This window comes from Platichthys flesus, chromosome 10, assembly GCF_949316205.1.
Source record: "Platichthys flesus chromosome 10, fPlaFle2.1, whole genome shotgun sequence".
Taxonomy (NCBI): Eukaryota; Metazoa; Chordata; class Actinopteri; order Pleuronectiformes; family Pleuronectidae; genus Platichthys; species Platichthys flesus.
The window spans coordinates 7,025,048-7,049,934 of NC_084954.1; the positions used below are offsets into that span (position 1 = coordinate 7,025,048).

At 41.4% G+C, this 24,887-nt stretch overlaps 1 protein-coding gene across 4 annotated transcripts in view; it reads right to left on the bottom strand.

Moving 5' to 3' along the window:
• Positions 1 to 263: 263 nt before the first annotated feature.
• stxbp6 (syntaxin binding protein 6 (amisyn)) overlaps positions 264 to 24,887 on the bottom strand; it is a 56,807-nt gene continuing 32,183 nt past the window's right edge. For 3 of the 4 annotated variants that reach the window (XM_062397100.1, XM_062397102.1, XM_062397101.1), the window contains 4 exons: positions 13,557 to 13,687; positions 13,278 to 13,443; positions 4,045 to 4,202; positions 264 to 1,673 (listed from right to left, as the gene is read on the bottom strand). In XM_062397100.1, coding sequence (XP_062253084.1) covers positions 1,650 to 1,673; positions 4,045 to 4,202; positions 13,278 to 13,443; positions 13,557 to 13,687 — 479 coding nt within the window. In that variant the 3' untranslated portion in view covers positions 264 to 1,649. Of the gene's footprint in view, positions 1,674 to 4,044; positions 4,203 to 9,776; positions 9,876 to 13,277; positions 13,444 to 13,556; positions 13,688 to 24,887 lie in introns of all 4 variants that reach the window. The other variant, XM_062397103.1, reaches the window with a different exon arrangement.

Consider the following 24,887-nt stretch of genomic DNA (forward strand, 5'->3'; position numbering starts at 1 on the left):
ATCAATTGCTTAAAAGTAGTAATTTTAAATGCAAATATTTGACCCTCAACTTCGTCCTGTTGCTTTGCATCTCTTTCCTCTGTAGTATGATGAACAAAGTATACAGTGTTCTAATCGTTAACCTTTGGTTGATGACAGAGACCAAAAAAAATGTGACACAATGTGACAATCACACATTACCCAACAAAACATACTTCTGATTCCATTGTATGATGGAAGTGCTAAAGATGGTTTTAATAAAAAAAAGGACCCTGGATATTAAATTCATTTTTATGTCTTTTTTTATTAAAACAATAAACATCCAAAGTGTTAGAGAGAGGAATAAAAGCACACAAAGAGTTAGGCAACTGGAACGTTTCATTATGAACTCAACAGTGCTCTGCAAGATAAAGGTTGTTTGTGTATAGTAACATCATGAATTATAAAATTCAAATTATATAAAAAAAAGAATCAAATACATTGTTGAGGGTGATATCTTGCCAGTGAGGAAGCGAAGGTAAAGGCAGTGGGACGCCGGCACAGAAAAATAAACTATTAACCACTGCTGCTGCTGCTATTTGGGATATTCAGTCCTCTATCTATCAGTACAAACATCATTATTATGAATATTATTCAATCCAAATTATACAAAAAGCACAAGAGATGACTAACAGATGTTTAAAGTGGAAACACAGCCAGGAGTAATTTCAAAACGCCCCATGTTTATGGGTCGTATTAGCTCTACGGACACTGAGATAATAGTACGAGAAGAATCACATGTTTTAGCTTTTTACAACGCAGAAGCTTGTTTACTGAAATCCCCTCACTTAACTTAAATTATCATAATGTAAAAAGCTTAATCAGAAAATGAGTTCTTCAAGTACACTGCTAAAAATGTTGGAGATCGGTATTCCATGTTGTTTTGGTTGTTTTTTGTACGGCAGACAAATCTAACAGAGACCCACACATTTCAATCCTGTTCGTCATCACCTCATTCAGTGTCGTGTGCAGTTTGTGAAAAGCTTGAAAACATTTTGACGAAATACTGTTATAATAGAATTTGAAATCATTGACAGAATAAACAGACCAGAAGAGTGGAAATCAAACACTTTTGGATTTGGTGACATGGACGAACGTGTTGCTGTTTTGAATTAAATATTTGTCTGATAGCTTTTGTTATATATATTTGTGTGGTAATGGCAGCACACACTCCTGAATCACAAAGCTACTGCTCAAACACGGCAGGGCTCATAAATAACTGTTAATATTGGATAATAAAGACAAAGCTATTGTTTGTCGTGAAGCAATAATGACTCGGCAACACTTGAACACAAATCAGTGTGTGAGCACATGAAAACAGGTGGTGGGGGGAGGGAGGGGGGGGGTGGACGACTGTAGTTATCAAATAAAGTTTGAACCAAAGCATTAAGCGTTCTGTTGACAGTCTGAAGGAGCATTGTACACGTCTCGTCCCGCCCTCCGATCGATGCATGGTCCCCAGAGGACACACCAGATCACAATAACCCCCCAAAACATTCAAATGTTAACATTGTTAACAAATACTAATAATATTAAAGATTTTTAAAAAGAATAAAATCTGGAATCCTTCTTCTGTACAGCAACTGGCGATAGGTGAAACCCCACCCAGCCAAGTTGGATTTGGCAGTGGTCTAACACTTGTGCTTCATGGCAAGCTGTAGAAAGATTGAGGGGGGGGGGGGGGGAATAATACCGTGATTAAAACAAGAAGAACGTTTTCAAGTGGAGTAAAAAGCTTGAAATAATGAGCGGATACAAGAAGAATATGAACGAATAATGAAATGTGTTTCCAATTCAGTTTAGATGACTTAAGAGCTCATCCACAGAATAATTCAAAGCTGTTAGCAGAGGTTTAATACACAGGTGCTGGAAGGCAGGCAGGGGTCCTGGTGTTTTTGTACTCAGGCAATGATGAGGCAGGTTCATTTATCTCATTAACAAGGGTTCTAATGGGTCCTGGCTGAAGGGTCTTTAGAGAGACGACCGGGGACACCAAACTCATACAGAGCTACAAAAAATATTAAGGATGGATCACATTCAGGACTGTGTCTCCATGACTTCAGAGGACATTACATAGACTTACAATGACCTTATCCATAGTTACTACTTGCTTAACCCTAACTCAACATTATGGGGGCTTTTTTTCTCCATTAGGACGACAAGCTCCCGTAACGTGAGTGTGTAAACAGCTTTAGGTCCTCACAATATGAGTAATAAGAGGGCCACACACATACACACACAGACACACACACACCGTATGGGGTATGCTGTAGTAGAATGAGGAGAATTGAATTCTACATACTGAACAAGTGGGGGCAGCAGAGCAGCGTGCAGAAATGTTGATTAAACCTGAGCAGCTAAATCGCCTGCTGTCATGCAGCGAGGCAAAGCGAGGGAATTACAGGAGTGAACAAAGATAGAAGAAGAAAGGTGACCCCCTGTCACAGCCCCTCAGATGCACTTGGCATTGATTTAAAGTTACGGTATGTGCAGAGGTCCACTTTAAACACATGCAGATGACGCGAGTTGCAGAGAAACTCAAATCCTTCATAAAACATCCTGTCAAGCCAAAGTCGTTCTCAAACAGAATCATGAGGAAGTGCAGTGAGTTAGTTTGTTGATTCCCACAGGATTGACCTATTTCCTCATTTCTATTGCCTTAAACAGAAGGCGTCAGACATGCAGCAGTATGAGTTTGATATTAATATGCAGGATAAATGATAAGATATAAAAGAAATGATAAAAAAAAGCTAATGGCAGCGAGTGAAATGAGAAACGCAGACAATCGAGTGATTCTCCGTGGGGGTCCTGCTGTCGTCTTCTCCAGAAACCTCCGCAGCCGAGACATGTTTCTCTGCTTATCACAGCTTTTGTAATTCATCACAGTGGGGAAGCTCATCTGTGAACAGTAAGAGCCGTGCAAGGCTCCTCAAACGTCTTTCAATTATCCCTCCATTACTGGTGCGGCGTTATGCATCATTCAAAACAGTCATTCCAGTGGGAAGTGAATGGCTTTACTATTGAAGTCAGTGACACCACTTCAGTGGGCTCATGTCAGGCAGCAAAACCAGTGGTGGGTGTTATACTGGTATACTATTAGAGAGGCTGCTGGTCATTATCAGGTGCTCCCATTACAAAGCAAAAGATGTTTTGAAGTAAAATAATCATATTATCCTTATAACCTCATTAAACAGCTTGCTGGTGGTTTTCCTGACAAACATGAGATCCGGGACAGATGGAGCATGAGGCGAGACGAGAAAAGAGTGTAAACGAGAGGAGAGGATAAAACGTCTCTTCCCTCAGCAGAGAGCTACACTGCTGAAAGGTCGGCGTTTCAAAGAAGCAACATTTTGTTTAACCCATAAAGACCAGATGTGTGTGTTTATATATTTTAGACCGGCTGCGAAGTCTCTGTGCTTCTAAGCCGCATGAGACGTCTGCGTCTTATCCACAATGTCATTGTTTTCCAGACTGATGAAACACGTTGTGATTCGCTGAAATACTCAAGGGAAAGGTGCAATGTATGATGGGAGTTTGTTTCAGACGATGGCCGACGATCTTAGCGACAGGAGCAGAGCAAACCAGCGTTTCATGGAAGAAAACAACAATGAAGACGATTCAGATGTTTAGACGATGTCGCCCGCTGATCGACTCGGAAAAAACAATGTTTTAGGGGGATGGAGGGGGGGGGAGCTCTCTCTTCCTTTCTTTCTTTTTTTGAAGTTCTTGAAGTTTACGGAAACATCAGTGATTTGCAACGCAAGCCAAATGTTTAAGCTATCTTATCTTTATCTGCTTCAGACTGAAGAGGGCAATTTAATCTTTCTGAATTTCCCACAGGATTAATAAAGTATCCATCTATCATCTATCTATCTATCTACCTTAGGTCTTAATGGATTAAATTAAATGCTCCTCTTTTGTCAGAAATAGAATAAGTCTGGACTCGAAGTCAACATTTCAAAGCTTTGTGTTAAAACACCCTGAGGCGATGCATTGGATTGCATCTTTCCATACACAGGCACTCACCTTGTGTGCAGTGACAGAAAACTGTTCGGCACTGTTCATCATGTCCGCGGTCCTCTCCTCGGTCCGGCCCAATCGCTCACCTCGCTCATTCAGGGCCTGGCTGGCCTTCTGCACAGCACTCGTCACGGTGTCCGCGGCTGAGTGGAGTATACTGTTACCTGCAGATAACAGGGGGGTGAGGGCAGGGAGAAGAACACATGGGCAAAGAGAATGAGGAAAGTGAAAGAGAAAAGACAAAAAGGAAGGGGATCGTCAGTCCTTTGGTCAATAAAGGGGAGCGCCTGTGAAAAATGAGTGTGTGACATTAGACGGGTGTCGTCCAATCAGTGACCCGGGGTATTACTGTTAATGGAGGAGGACTGAAACATGAAAAAGTAAATGGCTTTCCATCAGGACCAATGAGAGAAGGTGGCTAATGACTTTTCTTCAAAGCCGATTTACTTCAAGGAAAGAGCAAGTGAAATTAACCTTTTCAAACTTAAAGGAAGGCAACGGTGACACATGCAACGCCGGATTTAGAGTCTCTTTAAACGAGAGGAAGTCCTTTCTGTTGACATTCAGCCAGCTCTGTGATTGTTCTTCTCTGTTCCAACCTGAAGTGCAACACAGAGAGGACGTGTGGGCTCTGCCTCACAGGCAGCCCTGGAGAGGAATCAGCAGTGGCTGTAAGACGGAGCACATCTTCAGAGAGCTGTGGCAGCCCCGCGGATGTGTCTTCTGACAAGCCATTAATCCACCGCGTGTCGGGGGGGCTGCTGTTGTGCACTACGCTAACAACTCAGCTCGGAGCAGCGATCTTCCTGCAGCTTTCTCTTTGTTGGCGATACAGCAGCATTCTTCTAGTGGGGAATAATCTGTCATTAACATAAATATATATTGATAAATAAATGAAGCCGAGGACAGGATGCCAGTGTGAGAAAATATCTGCATTGTTTTTAAAGTTGTCACCTACTACTAATGGATCTGCTATTTAGTTTGCCGGAGACAGACGTCTTGAAATGTCATTTTAAACTTCAACAGAGATCTCAATGATTAAAAATGAGAGCAACACATAATAAATTCAACACTTCTTTATTTGACAATGGCTGTCGCTGGAGACAAGCTACTAATAAGTTTAATTTACAAAAGTGAATAAAAAACTTGATTGTGAGACTAAATTACTTTCAGCATGTCTTAAAACATTTGTTCCCGAGTTATGGCGATTTATCCGCTGCTGTAAAAACACCAAATGGCAGTTGTTATTAAGAGTGTGGATACCCTGCCCAGTCAAGCTGGGTTATAAGGCCTTCTACTTGATTTTGTACAGTGCACATGCCTCTCTAATCATGGAAAACATCCGAGTAAGGTCTCATTGCTTTGGCCCGGTCTGAATTGTTAGCAAGAGGCAGCTGAAACGCCAAATTCATAACAATGTTGTCTTCTCCTACAGACCATTTAAAAAAAGGTGGAAAAGTTTTCAAAATAATAAAGAAACTCACAAACACCGGTTGATGCGATAAGCCGGAGGAAACGATATTCTCGGATAAACAGTAAATGAGTTTGAGGAGAAGAACTAGACAGAGCAACAGCTTGAAGGTACTGACTGTATTAAGACCCGACAATCTTTTCCCACAGGAAACTACAATATAGTGAGTCTTTGTCCCGTAGCATCAATGCAGGTAGTGTGTGACAGGTAATTGGGACAGTTCCACTGCAGTGGGTTATAACACAGCCCCAAAAGCAGACGGCGAGGCCAGCTGCTTTTCTTTCACAGGAAAGTTAACTAGATAAAGTCAAAGCAATTTGGTGTAGACACACAAATGTGCCGCAGACACACACAGATGGACACACTGCTCTTCATACCCACGCACCAGAGGAAATGGAAACTCTTACATCAGCTAGTTTTTCCAGAGATTACAATAAATGAGCCACAGGTGCAAGGACACATCTGGACCAATGGTGAAACATTGAAACATTGGAAAAACAAACACCATAGTTAATGGTAAAGGGACACCGTTACAACCTGGATGTAGTATTTAATCAATCTATCAATCCAGTTCTATCTGTATAGCCCATATTTACAAATCACTATGTGTCTCATGGGGATCATCACGGCCTGTGCTTTCTTAGCTTTGAACTATGACACCATGAGCAAAGTTATGTAACCACTATACCTTGAAAACGAGGATTCCAGATCACACACAACACATTCCTGCTCCGCTTCTGTCTGAGGGGGGGGGGGAAGAAGAAATATTTTCTCACAGTGGCTTTAGGTCTTCACTATAAAGGAGACCTTTCAACCTGCAGACAGATTCCTCTTAATCCTCTCCTCCTGGAGAGTAACCCTGGGAGTAGTACTCCCATTATCCCTCAATACCCCCCCCCCCCCCCCCCCCCACACACACAGCCTCTCTACACCCTTCACCCACAGAACATGTCTGCGCACCACTTTCCTTCTCTCTTTAGATCAGTGGTGGGCAGCAGCGTAGGCTCCCCCAGTGGAGAATGTAATAACAGAAACATAAAGGTGTGTGGGAGTGGTTTATGTTACGCGGTGCCACCTGTGATCGACTTTAGTGAGTCTCAACTTAAAATGGTAAAAGATCAGCGCTGTTAATAGTGGGGAGAACAGCAGGTCTTTTGTTTCACTTTGGGGATTCGCTGGTATTAATTCAGTCTTAGCTTTAATGAGGCAGGAGCTCACAGTTTGTCCCAGTATGACCCTTCTGCTGCACTGGTGAATCTAAAAGAGGAGCCCTTTCATCCACATACATTGTTGATCCATGACACACCTCTCTCAGAAATGCACAGGGAACTGTGTTGCCATACCCCATGATGTCCTCATAATAAACCAGGGTTTCTTCAACAATGGAGAATCAAGAAAAAGGGGGAAGTTGTTTCTCCATCGACAAAATACTGTAGAAAATAGGAGCCGGGGCCAAAGAAACATAACAAGGAAGAGGGAAAATCATTCAACGTCAACTTCTCTCCTTTCCCAGTTTGGCTGTAGGACCGAGATTACAGAATACACTGCTGATGGAAATCAACGGGAACGTGTCGGGAAAATAAACACAATCCATATTCACCCCCGAGGCAAACAGGATTGTTAATTTCAAGAAGAAACACCTACACAAAACAGATTCATGCAGATGATACAAGATGATGAAGTGCCTTTCATACTTTCACTCTGGCAGCGTACAGGCTCATATCACCCCAGTGCAGGGATACTGCTGTTGGGTGCAACGTGTGGGTGTTTGAAGAGAGAGAGTGTGTGTCTGTGTGTGTGTCTTACAATCATTTGCTTACATACTTATCTGCACTCCGACAAGTTCCATCAAAACGTCTCCCTATTACCCAGAGATCACCAGAGGGCTTTGAGGCTGCTGTTATTCACTCACAGGAAACACTGAGCGCTCCGTCAAGGATTTCTTTAAGTGATCGCAACCGCACCCAATCACATCCAGGCTCCTTTGACTTTATAGTGTAAGTGTAAATGCTATTATCTTAAATCAGGACGTTCTCTTCCCCAGGTTTCTGCTCTTATGAGATCACTTGTTTTACTGCAGGTTTATGTAATTTCAGTTCACAGAGAGGACATACAGCATGATGACATTATCCTCATGTTAAGCTGATGATCTGACTAATACAGTTGAGTGCACACACAACAATATAATTCTAACCAGGTTAATGGTCACTTTTTAAACTCATTTACATTCAGCTCAACTGTGTGTGGTCCATTAAATAACTAATTCCAGAAATCTGTCTGATGTTCATCTCAACGGCTTCACACTTGACACGTGCATTGTTAAAGGAAGTGCAGTGATGAATTTGGTACAAATGTGACACGTGATGGGTTCAATATTAACAAACTTTGAATAAACAGGCGAGCGGCGCTCTGTAGCAACAGCGGCAGGGACGCACCAACTTAATTGTGATGCTGTTGATAACAGTGCGTTCACATCAACAGCAACGACAACTGATTCCCCAGGGTTCTGCAAACTGAGTCGAGCTGCGCTGAACTTTGAATAAACAGGTGAACGGCAGCGAGGGCGTGGGTTCAGGGCTCTGGAGCAGGTCTTTACTGGCCGGCTCAATTACTGCACTAAAGGACAAGTAGCCAGAAAAGAACTGAAACTGAATAATACTTTTAAAAAAGTATACATTTATTTTGTGTGATGAGTGCATGAAGATCCAGCGCAGGCTTAGTTGGAATTTGAGTGTTATTGTGATAAAAGAACATATTTTTAATATGCTTTGGGTGGATGAATGACAGTAAATATATTTATCATGGACGCCTCAAGGTTCTTTTAATGCTTTTTTAGACTGATATTTAACACGATTTCTTATATGACGACATTAAAAGTATTAGAAAACATCATTTCAATCTGACTGTTGTACAGTACTTAAGTTATCATGCGTAAGCTGTTTCCTATTTCTTTAAATACTACAAAGTCAAGTTCAAGTATCATATTTTCAGATGGATTATGTATAAAATAAGAAAAAAACAAAACAGGCAATTTGAATGTTCTCATGGGTCATGCTGCTACCTCTACAAGAAAACCCCCCGGCTGCAGTTGAATTCATGCAAATCCTGACATTACATTACCTCCATCAGCATATGATAAAACTATAGCAGGGGTTCCAGGGAGGTCACCTCCCTCTGGCAATCCTGATACACACCTAGTATTTCTCCCTAGTCTCTTATCCGATCACTTTCCTTCACATTGTTCGTGCAGCTATTCCCCTTACAGTTAATTCACTCTTTCAATGGTCACCCTCTAAACACCTTTCAAAGAGGGCAGTTCTCTCTATATTTCCAATAACACCTTTCTTCCACCATGAAGTATATTATATCCGTAAGTAAAGCTTACTGTATATGTCTCATATACATTCAATCAGAGTCTACTAGGCAGCACAATGCTGCACTTTTCATTCCCACCTCCGCAGGCGTAGGACCTCAACTAGTTGAAAATTTGTCATCGGCATATAAACTCGGTTGTTAATATAAAATGTGTGAATCAATGCTGAGCTTCAGACAAATGATCCAATTATAACCGGTAATGAAGCCGTTACCGTGGAGGCCCCATTACCTTTATGGCCCCTCTGGCATGATCCACATTTGATTCACTTCTAGTACACTTGTTATTGCATTATTATTTTGGACGTGTAGCAACTGAATGAAACCTTCAATCTCGTCAAACTGGGGAAAAAGCAAAGAGATCAATCCCCTGACACTTTTCTGTTAGACAGAAGGCTCGGCTTTCTTCCTCGAGTCCTTTTGTTTAGTCAGGCTGGTTAAAAGGCATCAGCCAGGCACTGACGGAACAAACATGGAACACTCTGTCTTTAATGCACCTCAGCACTGACAGAACAGCAGCTACTAGGTATTAATGAAGTGAAAACTCTGTTCACAGATGGATAGCAGTGCATCATATGATACACTGGTATCCATCATCAGAGTCTTTACTGAGCTTAAATGTTATCATATTTTAAATTATATCAGGAATCTTTTAGAAATCAAACCTTGCAGAATGACCCAATTTATTTATAGTAAGACTTTCAAATGTTTCTCATAATACTACTTAACACATTGCTGCTGCTAATCGCAGATGGAAATCGGGGGCCCATTGTTCATATCTCCCATCAGAGGAAGTCACCACTTGATATAGGGAGATATTCTTTTGTTTCATTTTAATAATTCATCATGTTTTAGTAAGGAATCATTTCTTCCAAGCTGCAAACCATTGTCTTACCTTGTCTTAGCAGATGCCCGTGGCGGGAAACAAATTCTTTCCTCTTTCTGTTCAAATAGACCTTGCAACGGAAAATGACTGAATCTACAGCTCGGTCTTCTGCGGTGAGAAAATATGAACAGTCATGGTCAGATTGTTTACAACAGGATATGGTTTTGAAATTAGTCCAGACGGGTTATTTGTTTTGGGAAATTAAACCACATGTTAAAGGGTTCAGTTCTTTGTAATTGTCATGCAACTGTTAAACTGGTTACTGTTATTTAATTTATCTGTTGGGTAAAATGTTTACTGCGCAGTGAAACGTGTATTAATGGTTATTTTATGTTCAGGAACTATAACTAGTGATTCACGTTGGCAAAAAACTCCACTTTTGTTCACAACACACTGAAGAAGTCTTAAACCAAACACTCTCCAAGAATGGCATTGACAGGTTTGCTCAAGCTGCAGATTTGAAAGCATCCACTTATCTTACTCAATTCAATGTCAACCTTGAATCTAACATGTTTTTATGGAAATTGCTTTGCCTGTCCAAATCAAATGCTTTATTGTTCTAATATATATGTTCACATTTTGATATTTCAATGAAGGTTTTCACATGAAATGCTAATACAATATTCTATTCATATTACCGTTTACATATTACAGCACAAACCCTGATTATGACATCATTGTGTCATTAAATCCTCTAATTTCTAATTTTGCAAAAGCTGCAACTCCTCTCTATTTTCCAACTTGTTTACATCAAGGTCACGCGTGCCCAAGCCGTTGACCTTGTCAATGTCGTAAAATGCTTTGAAAACTATAGGATGTTATACTGCGAATCAGACATATGTCTACATCATACCGCTCAGGTCGACAAACTCCAAATATCGTTATTTGATCATTACTTATTCAAAGTATGACCTTATCTTGTTTATGTTAATCAGAAAACACTGTTTACCCAGCTGTGGCTTCAGCTGAATCGGGTTTATATCGGAATATTGGTGTCAAACTGTCCATGTAAACAATCAGTGATGAATCACATTGACTACATGGTAGCCGTTGCTTGCAGTCTACTTTCATTTTCAACTGAAGATTGACAGGATCTCGTGGAGTCAGCCTGGGAAAACAGATCGAGATGAGGCGTGTGAAGAGCCGAGCTGCTGGCACTGAGGACATTGTCAAGTTGTAACATCCCCAGTTCAGACATGTACGAGCCGAGTCCCATCCTGATTGATCTGTCACTTGGCAGTCACATCCGCTACATTGATCATGTGCTCCTAAACTTGAATGACAACACATGTTTTTCTTCCAGGGGCGTTAAACCAAATGTCTTTATTGCACTGATTTGCACGTCTTAATTCCTCTCTCCTGAATTAACCGTGTATTTTGTTATCTTTTCATCTTTGCCATCCTGGGATGTTTTCTCTGCAGGTAGAGTCTCCCACAGTTATGGTCCCACACCTGAGCAGCGGCATGAGTTTTGTTTTGCACTGGTGTGAGACTTAAACTGGAGTAGACACAGATGGCTTCGGGCCGGAATCTTCTCTGTTCCTCTCGTCAGAAAGTGCGGGGGGGGAACTGTCAACTTTTTCATCCGTCTCACGCACAGCTTCCTCCACACACACACTGGGAGCCAGTAGTTTATTATCAGATCATCACCCTGAAGGATATCCAGCATGGTGTCCATAGCTAGATCAATAGATGATGCTACAGCCCCAGTTTCATGGACCTTAAACGTGTCAATTCATTGATGGCTGGGCTATGTGCCTGATAATCATCTATGACCTATAAAGTTAAAATAACAGTGTAAGTGTAATTATCAGATCTACTGGAGGCATTTGGATGATGTGGAACATTTACACTGAATAATCCCTCCCACTCTGAAGACCCCTGGGTTTCATGCTCTCCTTCCCACCTACACACTAACAGGCCACATTGTGCACCAGGGGTACGTAGTCTCACATGGTCGGGGTCCGTGGAGTAGGAGGGAGGTCAAGGCAACGTAACAGAATAAGAAGGAATCGCAACATCTCTGTCATGAATGGTCAGATAGTGGGATCCCACACAGGCTAAGGCAAATTTGATGGTAATAATAGTACCACACACACTCTACTACTTTATGGACCATACAGTATATTTTCCCGATTTACTCTATATTACAGGTTACTTTTTTCCTCATTACTTTTTAGACCTATATCTTAGCTGTTGTAAATACTGTATTAGATGTATTTTAAATACTTTGGTTTACATTTATTTCGAAATATATTGTAGTATAACGTACATTTTTACATTTTTATCTTATTTTTCACATCGCTATGTATGTTTCTTTTGTCTTTGTATCATAATTCAATAGATCTGTATACATATCCAGTCTATTATAACAAACAAAACACAATTTTCCCGAAGATAAATAAAATATTTCTCATTCAGGATTTGAATGATAAACCAATACTTTCCAAAGAGTAGGCATCACCAAGAAATTCCTAAAAATATTTATTTTGACTAAAGAGTGACATCTTTAACAAAAGCGCACATTTTATATATCAATTATTATTAATTCTACGCCTCTCTCACAGTAAAATGTAATTTTTTTGTGATACAGTCCAAAGTTTTTTAATCTGGTAAAGCAAACATTTTCTTTTCTTTTTCTGCTAATTGATTCCTGTCTGTCGGGCAGATGGACAATCTGCAGGCGGTTATGGGGTTTCCATAAATAATTCCATGAATAATACAACAGGTTGACTGGTGCTCACAGATGAGGCGTGGGGGGTGGGGGGGGGGGGGGGGGTAAACAGATCAATATCTGATCAAGCCACGCAGCATGCTGCCGTTTTACTGGGTTGCACTGCAGCAAAAAACAAGACAACTCTTCACCTACCAGGTAAACAAATCCTTTGCAGCCAGGATATCACCAATTATGTGGTTTTACATTTCACTCGTCCGACCAGTTTGGGAATCGGTTTTGTTTGCTCAGCATGTCTCCACTTACTCATCGAGGTTAGCTTTGGACTGGCTGTTTCTCCTCACTCTCACCGATTTATTATCAGTGTCAAAGTATGATTAAGGGACAGCACTCCAGTGTTAATCTTAAGGGTGGAAACCAAACAAAACGAATGAGTCTCACACTTCAGACACACACTGCGAAATATTAAAGTCACATAAATTAGAGGACAATTATTGCTTAGTGTTGTATTTTCTCTGTGCTGTAAAACCAGTCGATCTGTGCCAACCTGGGCTTTGAGTCACCGCTGATGCATTCTGTTGGGACGTCCTCGTCGACCTCACTTCGACAGAGCGCTCAACAGATGCTGTGTACGAGCGAGTAAGCATTTTAATATGCATTTTCATACGCAGCAGCAGGTGCTGGTTGTCATCGTGCATAATCAGATTCGGGCTGGCTTACAGCACAGTGTGACAGCAGCGAGTCTGTCACTGCAGAGCCACCGTGTTATCAACAGGGATATCAACCCAGAGCAGTCAGGGGACGGGGAGGGGGGGGGGCTGTTTAAACGGTCTTACCCCCCAGCAGTTTGGACTGACAGTTGATGAACTCTGGTTTCCGGGCCGAGCAGTAGCGCTGGCAGGTGTGGTGGAGGATCTGGATGAAGGTGCACTTCTCTCCCGCTGAGCCGGCGACCCATTGGTCGAAGGCATTTTCAAACATCATGTCAAACTCAGGACAGTCCTAGGAGAGAAAAACGGTGAGAGGGTGGGGAAAGTTATTCAGTCTCTACGGAACCTCGAGGCTGTGTTCACTTAATAAATACCAGTGGCTGAGGGGGAGTCAAAGGGACGTACTTTGTTGGGGTCGATGCCGTTGACCTGCCGTAGCTGGTCAATCGTCCACTGTGACCTTTTTATGAAGGCAGAGGATCCTTGAAACTGCTTCACCTTGGTGATGGATAAGTTGGAAGGTTTCTTATTCGTCACTGTGGAAACAAAAGCAAGAAAACACACCTCGTGAAAATGCTGCAGCAAGAAAACACATCTACATTGAATTCCAGAGAACAAGGTCTTTGTGTAACTTCTTCAGATAACATGCAGACGTTTAGATTAGGATGAATGTATTAGTTTGAGTCAGGAGATGAGGAATGTTACGAGTCATGCAAAAAGGAATAAGCCTCTTTCTGTGGGCGGCAGAAACAAAGGGATCCATTAACAATGGACAATTCAGTTTTGGTGCCAATATCAACAGAGACCCTGACACCATTCCTCATATGAAGACAAAACCTTTAAACATGGATTTGGCTTTTGTTGTCAAACTGCTATAATCGTATATATGTCGTGTGATGAATATCTGTTGTATTTCAGCTAAGTAAAGCAAATATTTCTACTCAACAGGTTTGAAGAACACAAACACTTGTATTGCTCCTGTCTAAGTACAAATAGCAGAGTGGTTTTATACAGTGCTGAGCACAACTCATTAATCCCCACACAAGTGATGTATTTCCTCCGCTGCACATGCTGACTGAATCTTAAGTGGCTAACAATTTACACATTCAAGCATTGAGGAACTGTCTTTAAACAGCTCACTAATGACAACAACAAACTGGGGTGAAACATTGTGTTTCCATTAAAATGATTAGGTATTGTTGTTAAAAAAAAAAAGGTGAGTATTTTCTGCGTTTCAGGAAAAAAAGTAAATATTCTTACTATGAATGGGATGTTTTGGAGACAGATCAGAAAATATATACGTTTATATCTAGGAAACAACTTTTAGGGGAATCAAAGAAAGTAAAAAAAATGTCCTTGTTTCTTGAGAAGCCATCGAATGGAAATTGCTGTTTTTTTTACATGTCATACAAGTCTTTTTTTTTTTATATTGGTTTTTACTTCTTGTTCTTAAATCTCAGAAGTCAAAAAGGGGTTTAGAGGTCACTGTGACCTTGACCTTGGACCATCGATCACCCAAATGTAATCAATTCATCTCAGAGTCCAAGTGAACATTTGAACCAAATATGAAGAAATACCATCAAGGTGTTCCTTGGATGTCACGTTCACAAAACTAAAAATAAATAGGCCCATAAAGTCAAATATTCATGAATAACTATCCAGAGTCTTTGTTAGCTGCCAATAACTTTCCTCGGATTTTTCACCTTCTGTCCACTGAACTCATCACTTTGTCCTCAACTTGACCACTTGTGTCCTGGCCCTGAATATCCATGCTCGACTCTTCTTTATAGATATGACCCCCGACCACGTATTTACAGATCATCGCGGCTCGCAGCTGGATGTGTGTGCATCTGGACGCTGAACCCTTTTGTCTTGCTCAGGGGCAACGTGCTCCCGTGTTGCTTTTTTAACCCCGCCATGGAACCTCTGCTTCCGCTCTCTCAACTCTCTCTCTCCTATATTTGCCGTTGTGTCATCTCAGACAGAAAGGGAAGTGTCCGGGTCACTTTCACTGCTGCTGCCCTTACCTCTGCTTCTCATCTCTCCGAAAAACACGGCCATCCTGCCAGCTGTCATGTTTTATTAAGGCCTTTTGTTCAGGGTCGCTTTGTGAAGGCTCCACCACACCCGTGATTGGATTTTGAAAAATATAGGTAGGGGGCTGAGTGTTACATCAGGTGAGGCGTTCATTAAGTGAACTCCCCTGAGAGGAGGAATGTTTGGATTTCTTTTGTGTATCCATTTAGACAGCTGCAGTTAATGCTCGAGGTGCTGCGCCGAGGTTGCAGGGTGGAACAGACAAAGGCAGACAGATACAGTAAAGGCGGACTGGCAGATATAATTCTTTTTTGATTCCCTTCTTTGAGGATTTATTTTTATTCAAGCCGACAGCCACAGCCATGACAAAGAAGTGAAGTGAGTGATCAGAGCTGTCTCGGGTCACACAGTAGGCTAATAGAAGAAAGACGATGACAGCTGCCTGTAATGAACCGGTGTGTTGAAGGAAAGACGTCTGGAAACTGAGGTCAAGGAATTCACAGCAAGAATAATGATTGACTAATGCACAGAGCTACATTGTCTGAAACGATTTGGTAGAAAGTGGTTTGTAGCTGAGACACGAGAGGGTAGGAATTCATCAAGTAACCATCTCTCTCTTAGATGTGAGCCTCACCTCCAACTTATCCTTCCAGAATCATCCTACAACCAAACTGTACAGGGCCGAGAATTTTGGAAAATCTTACACAATTAATTTACGTTGGTTTCAATAAACTGCTGTAGCAGTTTTCCTTTGAATATTCACTATTTGCTGCACAAATAGTGAATATTCTGTATTTTTGTAAAATTTTAATACCAATTGTTTCAGCCCAGCACGATGTCAGCTATGTGATAATGATGTGATCTCCCATCCAAGCCAAATATGCCAGGCTGCATACTGAGACTAGAATTAATGCCACCAACAACTTTGACCACTTACACTAATCAATACATTTTGGATTTTGAAGAGGCTCCCAAAGGCCAGTTTTGAATTATCATGTTCAAGACAAAAACAGTTTTTGTGATATTCTCTTGGCTTCATACCCGCTTCAAAATGCAATTTTTTACCAAATCTGAAGGGATTGCGAACTGAAATTATGTAACAAATTTGAGGATTCTTTCGGGAAAACGTTAAACACCCCAGCACGGAGGGGTGGTGGACTAGTGGCAGAAACTTGGACTATGCACAGAAAAGGTCTCTGGTTCGTCTCTGGTTCGACTTTTTGATCTGTCCAAAAATCCAAGAGGATTCTCCCTAATCTGTCTAGTGCCCCTGAGCAAGGCACCCTACTCCCCCAACATCTGCTCCCCGGGCGCCGTACATGGTCGCTCAGTGCTCTGTGTGTCCTGCACCAGATGGGTCAAAAGCACAGGTTAAATTTCCCTACCTGCATGAGGGTGCCTGTGCATGTCTGTGCATGTGTCTGGGACTAATAAATGCATCTTAATCTCTCTTAATCTTATGAATACAGAAACAGTGATTTTACAATAAGCTGTACTCATGGTTTATTGGTTGTAATTTTGACTTTCCACCTGGAGCATATTGTAGAACATAACAGATGAAAAAATAAATTCAGGATAATAAATGAGTGCAATTGAGAGAGGCTTTGAGAGAGACATCGCTGCATTAGCATATTTATCACAGGCTCCGTGGTGAGCCTGCCTTTTGAAACAATCACAGCGACTCCAGGATTAGAACAGTGGAGAAATGGCATGAAACACGAGAAACTCATCATTGCTCACATGGGGAGAAACTGCACAATCAAACACAATATTCTGGCACCAAACTTTAACATTTCTCTACTATATATGTGACTATATCTCTGTGGAAGTGACATGGCGGCTCAAGGACAGAGTTAAATTGTCAACACATCATCACTGAGTTCTTAATCAAAGTGCCAGACGCCCTCCAGAGCCTCGGAAATCTATTTCATATTCAACCGTTAACTCCCACCTTGTCTGAGTAGCTTCCCCGGCATGTTGATCAATTACTGAAAGTTAGGAGAGCTCGCCTTATTGAAACAGCAATCAGAGATGAGAAGTGAGGAAAAAATGTGCCCTGAAATTAAACCTCACGCTGCTTTCCCAATAAATATAATCTCTGAGTGACAGAGTGAGTGTAGAAGAAGAACCCGTAATATTTTGTCTAGATATAGCGGTTCTGAGTTTTATACTCTGAGCGTTACCAAAGGAATGATGCTTGGATAAAAAAAAAAAAACGTATTCTTACGCAGTCGGGATTCTAATTTGATAATTTGCATTGTTTTATTATGAGTGGTCAAATTCTGATATAAAAAAAAAAGTCATATTGAGGTTGGGATTCACCGAACAAAGTTTGAACTCTTCTACAAAATCAAGAAACAAAGACGTATTTTCTCTTTTTGTTTATTAACTGAAATGGATAGAATATGATTACTTCTTCACTGAGGATACAACTCAAACAGTTTGACTTCACGATACTAACACATAATAAACCCGAGAATTATCAAACACGAGTTATCACTACATCATGTATGAAACAACCAAAGACCAGGACCACTGAGAGGCTGCCAGGGCCATTGTTTCCACGAGGGCCGGCTGTCAGAGGAAGGCCACGCTGGGGTTCCTGTCCTGCTCCTTTCTCATGCTCCGATGGTGACATGCTCTCACTTCCTCCAGTGGATCAGTCGCTTGTTGTGCTTGGCTGGGAGAGAGCTCTGCTCCCTGAAGGAAAAACGCAAACTGTACCATTCACATACTGGGGCCGCCACACATGAAAAAACATTCTCAGGGTCAGCTTTGCCCCGAGGGAAGTTTCTAATAGTTGTGGAAGTTACGAGAGAAATGTGAGCACCGGGGGGGATTTCTGGCAAAAACAGTACTGACACAAATGATCATGTGAGAAGCGTGCAGGGTGTCGATTCTGATTGCATACAAGAATTTGTGGAAATGTTGAATTAAACACTGTAAAAACACGGATCATCTGGAACAACTGTGGAATGTATGGATAAGTATCTGAGCTTGCCAGAGACACTGTGAAAAGCTAATAAAATCTGAAGCAGGACCACCCACACGGGCAAAACATTAATAACTTCCTTTCCCTTGTATGATACAACTTGATCCTCATAGTCAACACTGACGCTTATCAAAAAATCTACTTACGCGAGCTATAAATATGATATGCATCAACATTTTCGGGCCATCCGAGCGGAGATATGAAAAATCCCCTTCCAGGGAATAACAATAGATCACATCCGATATGGAAGATGACGTGTCGCTGCGCTGGTGGCGAAGTACAGTTTTGCTCTTGGAATCACTGGTTTCAAGTTTTACCAAATTAAAAACCTAGCAGATCTTTTATTTGTATCACACGTTCTGATCGAGCTTAAAAGATAAAAGTGTGTTTACCCATCTGGCCTACTTCATTTTACAGCCTCTATCTCAACCATGTGGGCTAATGATCTCTCGACAAATGAGACCTCTTCAGTCACTGGGCCCCTTTGCTCTGGCATCAAGTAGACACCTGAGAAGCAGAGGCTGAAACCAAGTCACTCTCATACAGGGAGAGCGAGAGAGAGAGAGAGGATGGTTCACATGCGGCTCCGGGTCGCCGCCTGTTCACCATTAACGTGAGGCTTTTGAAGCCATTTGGATATTGTTAAGATAGTAGGAAATGTTAGCGGACAAAGCGCTTGGCCACCAGATCTGTTGTACTGTAGGCTGTTTGGCTTGGCCGACGCTCTCCCTCCATTGTAAAGCAGGAATGCTCTCGAGGGATAGATCCGACATGGTTGCACAAACTGAACAGATGAGGCCACATCAGTGAGTTTAGTGCAGAGTTCATGTGAGGAAAAGAGTTCGCACAAGACTGTCATCTCAGGCAAAGAATGTGTTTCGCACTTTGTGGAATCACTGGAGTCGTTATCAGCGGAGTTGAGGCTCTTAGGAAGATGTATTCTGCACATTTCATGTCCCCATCTCCTGAGGAAAACAGAATTTAAATCTCCTATCTTTTTTACAAACGATCTTGCAAGGTAAACATCCAAACAGTTTCCCTTACAGGTTGAGTTCTGCAGCTTGTTATTAGCGCTGTCGTGTGAGAGCATGTCTAACCATTTTCTCCGTCTGGGCCTATGATTACAGGTCTATTTTAAAGCTGCCCCCACTCCGCTGGAGCAGGAACACACAGTTATCTCCAGAAAGAAGCTGTCACTTGGATGAGCCACAGCACTGGCTAGACTGGCAACAAGAACAAAGGCCTCCACAGTCTATTCACTGGTTGGAGAACACAGTGGCTGCTGTGTACACAGCCTCGCGAGGCAGGATGGTGCAGAGGCAAGGCACCACAAGTCAAAAGGGAGTGTATATAGCATGGTGAATAATAGCTACAGACACCATTAGCTGAACACAACAGCCGAGTTACAATGGAGCAATGCACAGCTGCACAATACAACAATAAATTCTGTTCCAAGATAATAACACAATGTAATAAATCTGAGTTAGACAAGCACTATTGTGTGGTATATATTGAATTATTGATTTATCTTTATTAACTTTTAGTTGGACTGTCATAAAGTTCAAATGAATCCCAGATGCCTAAATATATTTTATCCATGAAATAGATTTTAGTCCGCGAGAAGCAGTAAATATCTGACTTTCACTTTAATCAAGATCAAACTGCTTTTAGATTTGAAATGACATGTTTGACAAACTCTTAACAGAAACAAAAAAAAAGTATTCTTTAAGAACTGAGCAAGACATTAAAAAGAAAAGTTCATGTTTTTGGGGTTAGCCACCGGTGAGTGTATTTGAACTTTTGAACTAAAAACAACAATCATGCACCACTGAGGTTACTGCTAATGGTTATTAAAATGACTACAAGACCAGTAGACTAGATATTATGGTTGAAATCTTAATCTTCCATTAAACCGAACTTATCATGTGCATTTATATTTGAATTAACCTGTGGATGAAGCAGCGGTGATAATCTCGTGTTTAAGCTGTACCCTCAGAATGAAAACTAGTTTAGACTCATTGAGGATCTAGTGAAAGTCAGTTCCTTCATCCGACCGCATTCAAGTCAGAATTCAAAACCCCAAAATGATTTTTAGAGCATAGCTGCCTTTTTGCCTCCGGTCACATCAGTTATCCATCCAATTATAACACTCAACCAAGGACAACACATTAAAAGGTTTCTGGAGGCTTGACGAATCGTGGGGGCGTCAGACATCCAAAAACGAAAAACTCTAATTTGACACAACAGAGCTTTTTTAAGTTGAGTTCAAACCAAAGCAAGTTAGATATCTTTAAATTAAAAACTGTTTCTGCAGTGAAATATTCATCAGAGTTCATGTTTTGGTTTTAAACATGTCTTTTACAGAGTCTATACTGTGGGAAAATAACCAAATGTAAGCAATCATTTTAAATATGTGGTAATTCTTTAAGTCAATTCCAACAATAGGCATAGTATCGTATAACATTTGTGGTAATGCATGTATTAAAAAGGTTTTTTTCCCCATTTAATTATTAAACTAAACTTAAATTGAATCATAAACTTTGTTCTCAGCTATTGAACTGTATCATGGTGAGAGGATCTCAGCTACACTTCGGTTATGAGGGCGATAACATCCTCTATTTACAGTTTGAGCTAAAATACATATAAGCGACTGATCACTGTGACATTTTTACATCCATGTCTGTCCACACTCATAATATACTGTATGTAGGGGCTTTGGGAAGGAATTTAATAAAAAGGTATTAAACCTGCAGCCACGGATGTTTCCTGTGGAGCTGTAATAATCAGAACGGTAGGTTGTGAGAAGATGAAAAAAGAGGAGGAGAAGGTTAAGAGGGAGAGGAGCCATCTAAACAGCTGTGGCACAGAGGTAAGATGGAGAGAATCTGTTGAGCAAGTTTGCTAGTTGAAGACTTCGACCTCCCCAGGAGTTGTGAATGATAACAACCCCCCCCCCACACACACACACACACACACACACACACACACACACACACACACACACCCCTCCCCTCTAAAAAATATAACATATTGTGAGACAGAGATAAACCAAATACAAAAATACAGGGTAGATTTTGTCTTATTGCAAGTGATAAACAAGTTCACACCCAAGCAGAGAGAACATTTAATCACTATGAAAGAGGAGCAATCAATCTGCCACGAAGAGAAGCAGAGGAAAAAACTTCATCACCAGACGCGGAGGGAGAAAAACAATCCCACTGTTCACGGAGTAAAGTTTCTCCGTCTCATCTTGCCTCCTGCTCCTGTGCACAACCGAGGAGGAAACACAGGCTCTATTGTGACGCCTGTATTCCACATGATGACCCGCTGGGCTCGTCCATCAGCCGGTGCCGGGTGAACTATTCAGGCTGGGCCCGAGTGCACATAGTAGACATTCCTCTGGAGCCGGAGCCCTTGGATACGGGGAAATATTTAATTTCACTGGGGCACTGACCTGAGGCTTCTCCCCTACTGGGAAACTATGGGATGGAGTTAATACCGTACTGCCTGTCTAGGCTCCCATGTGGCCAAGAACACTCTGAACTTATTGTCTTTTCTTCTTACAAGTTTTTATGATTTAATTATGTCTTTATTGCTAATCGAACGGCATGATTAAACTTCTATATTCCACTTTGCAGGGCAGAAGTGAGCAATAAAAAAAAAAGGAAAGGTAAATATATGTATGTAAACTATCATCAGGTAATTAAATTCCACAGCACTAACTCAGCTTGGTGCGGAAAAAGATAAAACGCACACAAAGCGCGTTGTATATACGTGTGAATACAAGTGGACCTGATAACAACCCAATCTGGATATCGTCACGCAACAGCTTAGGCCTGTATTTAAAACAGTCCAAACAAGGTGCATTCCACAACACTTACTTCTTCAGCATGATCTAAACTGATGAGCCCGGACCAGAAATCCTCCAACCGAAAACAACCCTCCGTGTCAAAGGCGGGTCACATGGAGTTTGACAGAACTTGTTAGTAATGTGCAGGTTTGGGTGGAGAGATGGATTTTGCATTCAGAAACAGGCCCTCCCTGTTTTACCGTAATCCAGAGACATCTCTTTAGAAAGTACCTCAAAAACAACTCGTTCATTATGTCATGCTTCCGCTTGCCTCGATCCCAACTGGGTGTAATACATCCCAACGCTCCATTATACACGGTCAGATTAGAAACACAAGAGTACTCATCTATCGACTGGGTGGTCCGTGATGTTTGCAATCGAGGAAATGCGACCGACTCATCGACCGTGGCCCTAATTTAATCCATTACCCCCTCTACTTTAAGTTGTTCATTGCAATTGCCAAAACGTCTGGTGGAGTTGGATTGAATACCGGTGAGTCACCCGAGTTAATTCTACCTTAAGCTTTAAAAAGTGAAATCAAATGATGAATCAAAGCGTTGCATCTCAGGCTTGTTTCCAGATCACATTTCCTGAGCCCATCTGTTCTGTTTTACACAAGGTTTAGTGAAGCCCTGTGTGTTTGCAATATCGAAGGCGAGAGACACGGATTAATATCGCACGGCCCTCTGCAAGCGCTCAAGAATACATATCGCTCTTCAAATAGAAACAAGCCTTAAGAAAGGAGACAGGTTTTCACCGTTATGGTCGTGAGAGGGAAAGTCAGAGAACGATATATATTTTGCAGTTTACTTTTTACAGGATTAAGGCCAAAACAAAAACTTTGCTTTCGCTGTTTTTTTGTTACTGCTGCCATTTCAAGGGACTTGCAACAGTCAAGAAGAAAAGTCATATAAAAAAAAGCACAATAACATCTAATAGTTGCGTGCATGTGTGTGTAGATGTTTGTGTGTGTATGTGTCAGGGATTGAGCGAGGGTCTCATTCACAATTCTCATCACGTACTGTATAAACACACTTTCTCTGTATTGCAAGGAGATGTCAATATTTCATGTGGCGTATATAGAAGTTTCGTTCAGTAAAAAGGAATTAAGTCAAACTCCTGCAGGCTACAGCTCTAATCCGCCTGAGAACTAGCCTTTAAGTCATACTTACAAACACCATGCACTCAGAAAACATGAGAAATCATCTTCCAGGTTGATTAAAGATTGAACATTCACTGCTACAGCTGCCATGAAAACGTTCTTCAAGCAACATTCGTGAAACAGCAGAAACTGCTTACGGATTACGACGTATGCATAATGTCAGGATGCTTGGTAGATGTGGCATGTGACCCATGAGGGACGGTAAGGAGCAGATATAAGTCTTCCTCACTGCCAACAGGCTCCGTGAGGACTCCTCAGCGAGACCCTACTCCAGAAATTAGACCCCAGCTCTGATCCAGCTTTCTGCTTTAGCGATCGTAGTCTCCTTTCGTGGACTATATCGATCAGAATTACACATTGTTCCCATAAAATGCTTCTTTCAATCCAGTTTAAGTGCATCGAGGAGGTTTTTCCTTTGCAGGGTGCACAGTGTGATCAAGGTATTGAAGCTAAATCAACTGAGCCACACACGACATTGAACAAAAGATGCATTTGAGCGCAGGACTTTTCAACGATTGTCTGGAGAAGCAAGCCAGTACATTTGGTGCCACTATTCTGTCATGGATTAAATGAGCCTGGACACGACTAAAGCCCAGTTTCCTCCAGTTGTACTAAATAAACTGCTCTTTTCACTATCTGAGCCTCGTAGAGTGAGCGGCCTGGACTTTGATGAGCAGTCGTCTCTTTGGCAGACAGCCATCACTAGTGGAAAGCACTGGTACAGAACAGAAGGCTCAATTAAGTGTGCTTCTTAGGGGACAACTACAAAACCCAGGAGTTATTACAATATCATTTTGAATTGGTTACTTTACACCAATTGCAATTAAATAAATTACAAAACACTAACTATAATAACAGGTGCCTAGGGCCTAATTATTTTCTGCCTCTGCTGGATATATTTGCTCCCCCTTCATAGCAGCCGCTTATGTACAGATGACATAACCTGATCTCAAAGATGACTCAGTGGTGACAGATGTGTGCAATCAGAGGCCTTTTTAAGGCACATGTGTAGTATATTAAACTGGAAGATGATGATTAACTAAGGGATAGGTCCCAAAATGATGTGTAGTGTAGTAAAAGGCTAGTGGATAGTGAAAGGTTATCCAAGGCATGAGGGTCACATTCATTTAATTTCCACTGTTTAAATCCAGTAGAGCTCAGGAACATTTGATCAAAGCAGGAGAAGGAGAGGAGCTGAAATAATTCATTGCTTTACTAAGGAGTCATGGGAAAGTACAAAGATATAAAGGGGTTTCCTGACCACATAAGTGTATACATTTGTATGTAGAGAACATATTCATGCAGTGATATATTAAACAAAGATTCTGCACAATCGGGATTTCTCTAGCGAAGTTAAGGATTACTCCAAATGAAGTCTTGGCTGTGGGGGGTGCTACACTTTATCTGTGCACTGATGAATGTATGTTGGGTTAGGGAACTTGTGTAATGTAGTGAGAGGGTTTGGAATTATAAGTAAGCAGTGAGTGGCTGCACCAAGTGCATTAAGGGGATAAAAGAGTGAAATATTGGAAAGGTTTGCCGATGTCAACATGAACAAACCTGAAATCCAGATCGATACTCTCTTCAAGTATTCAATAAGGCCTCCAGGCTCACTCACCGGTTGTTTATATTGGTTCTCAGCCACTCTCCACATTGGGGACACCTGAGTGGCTTCTTTACCAAACTTACACTTCA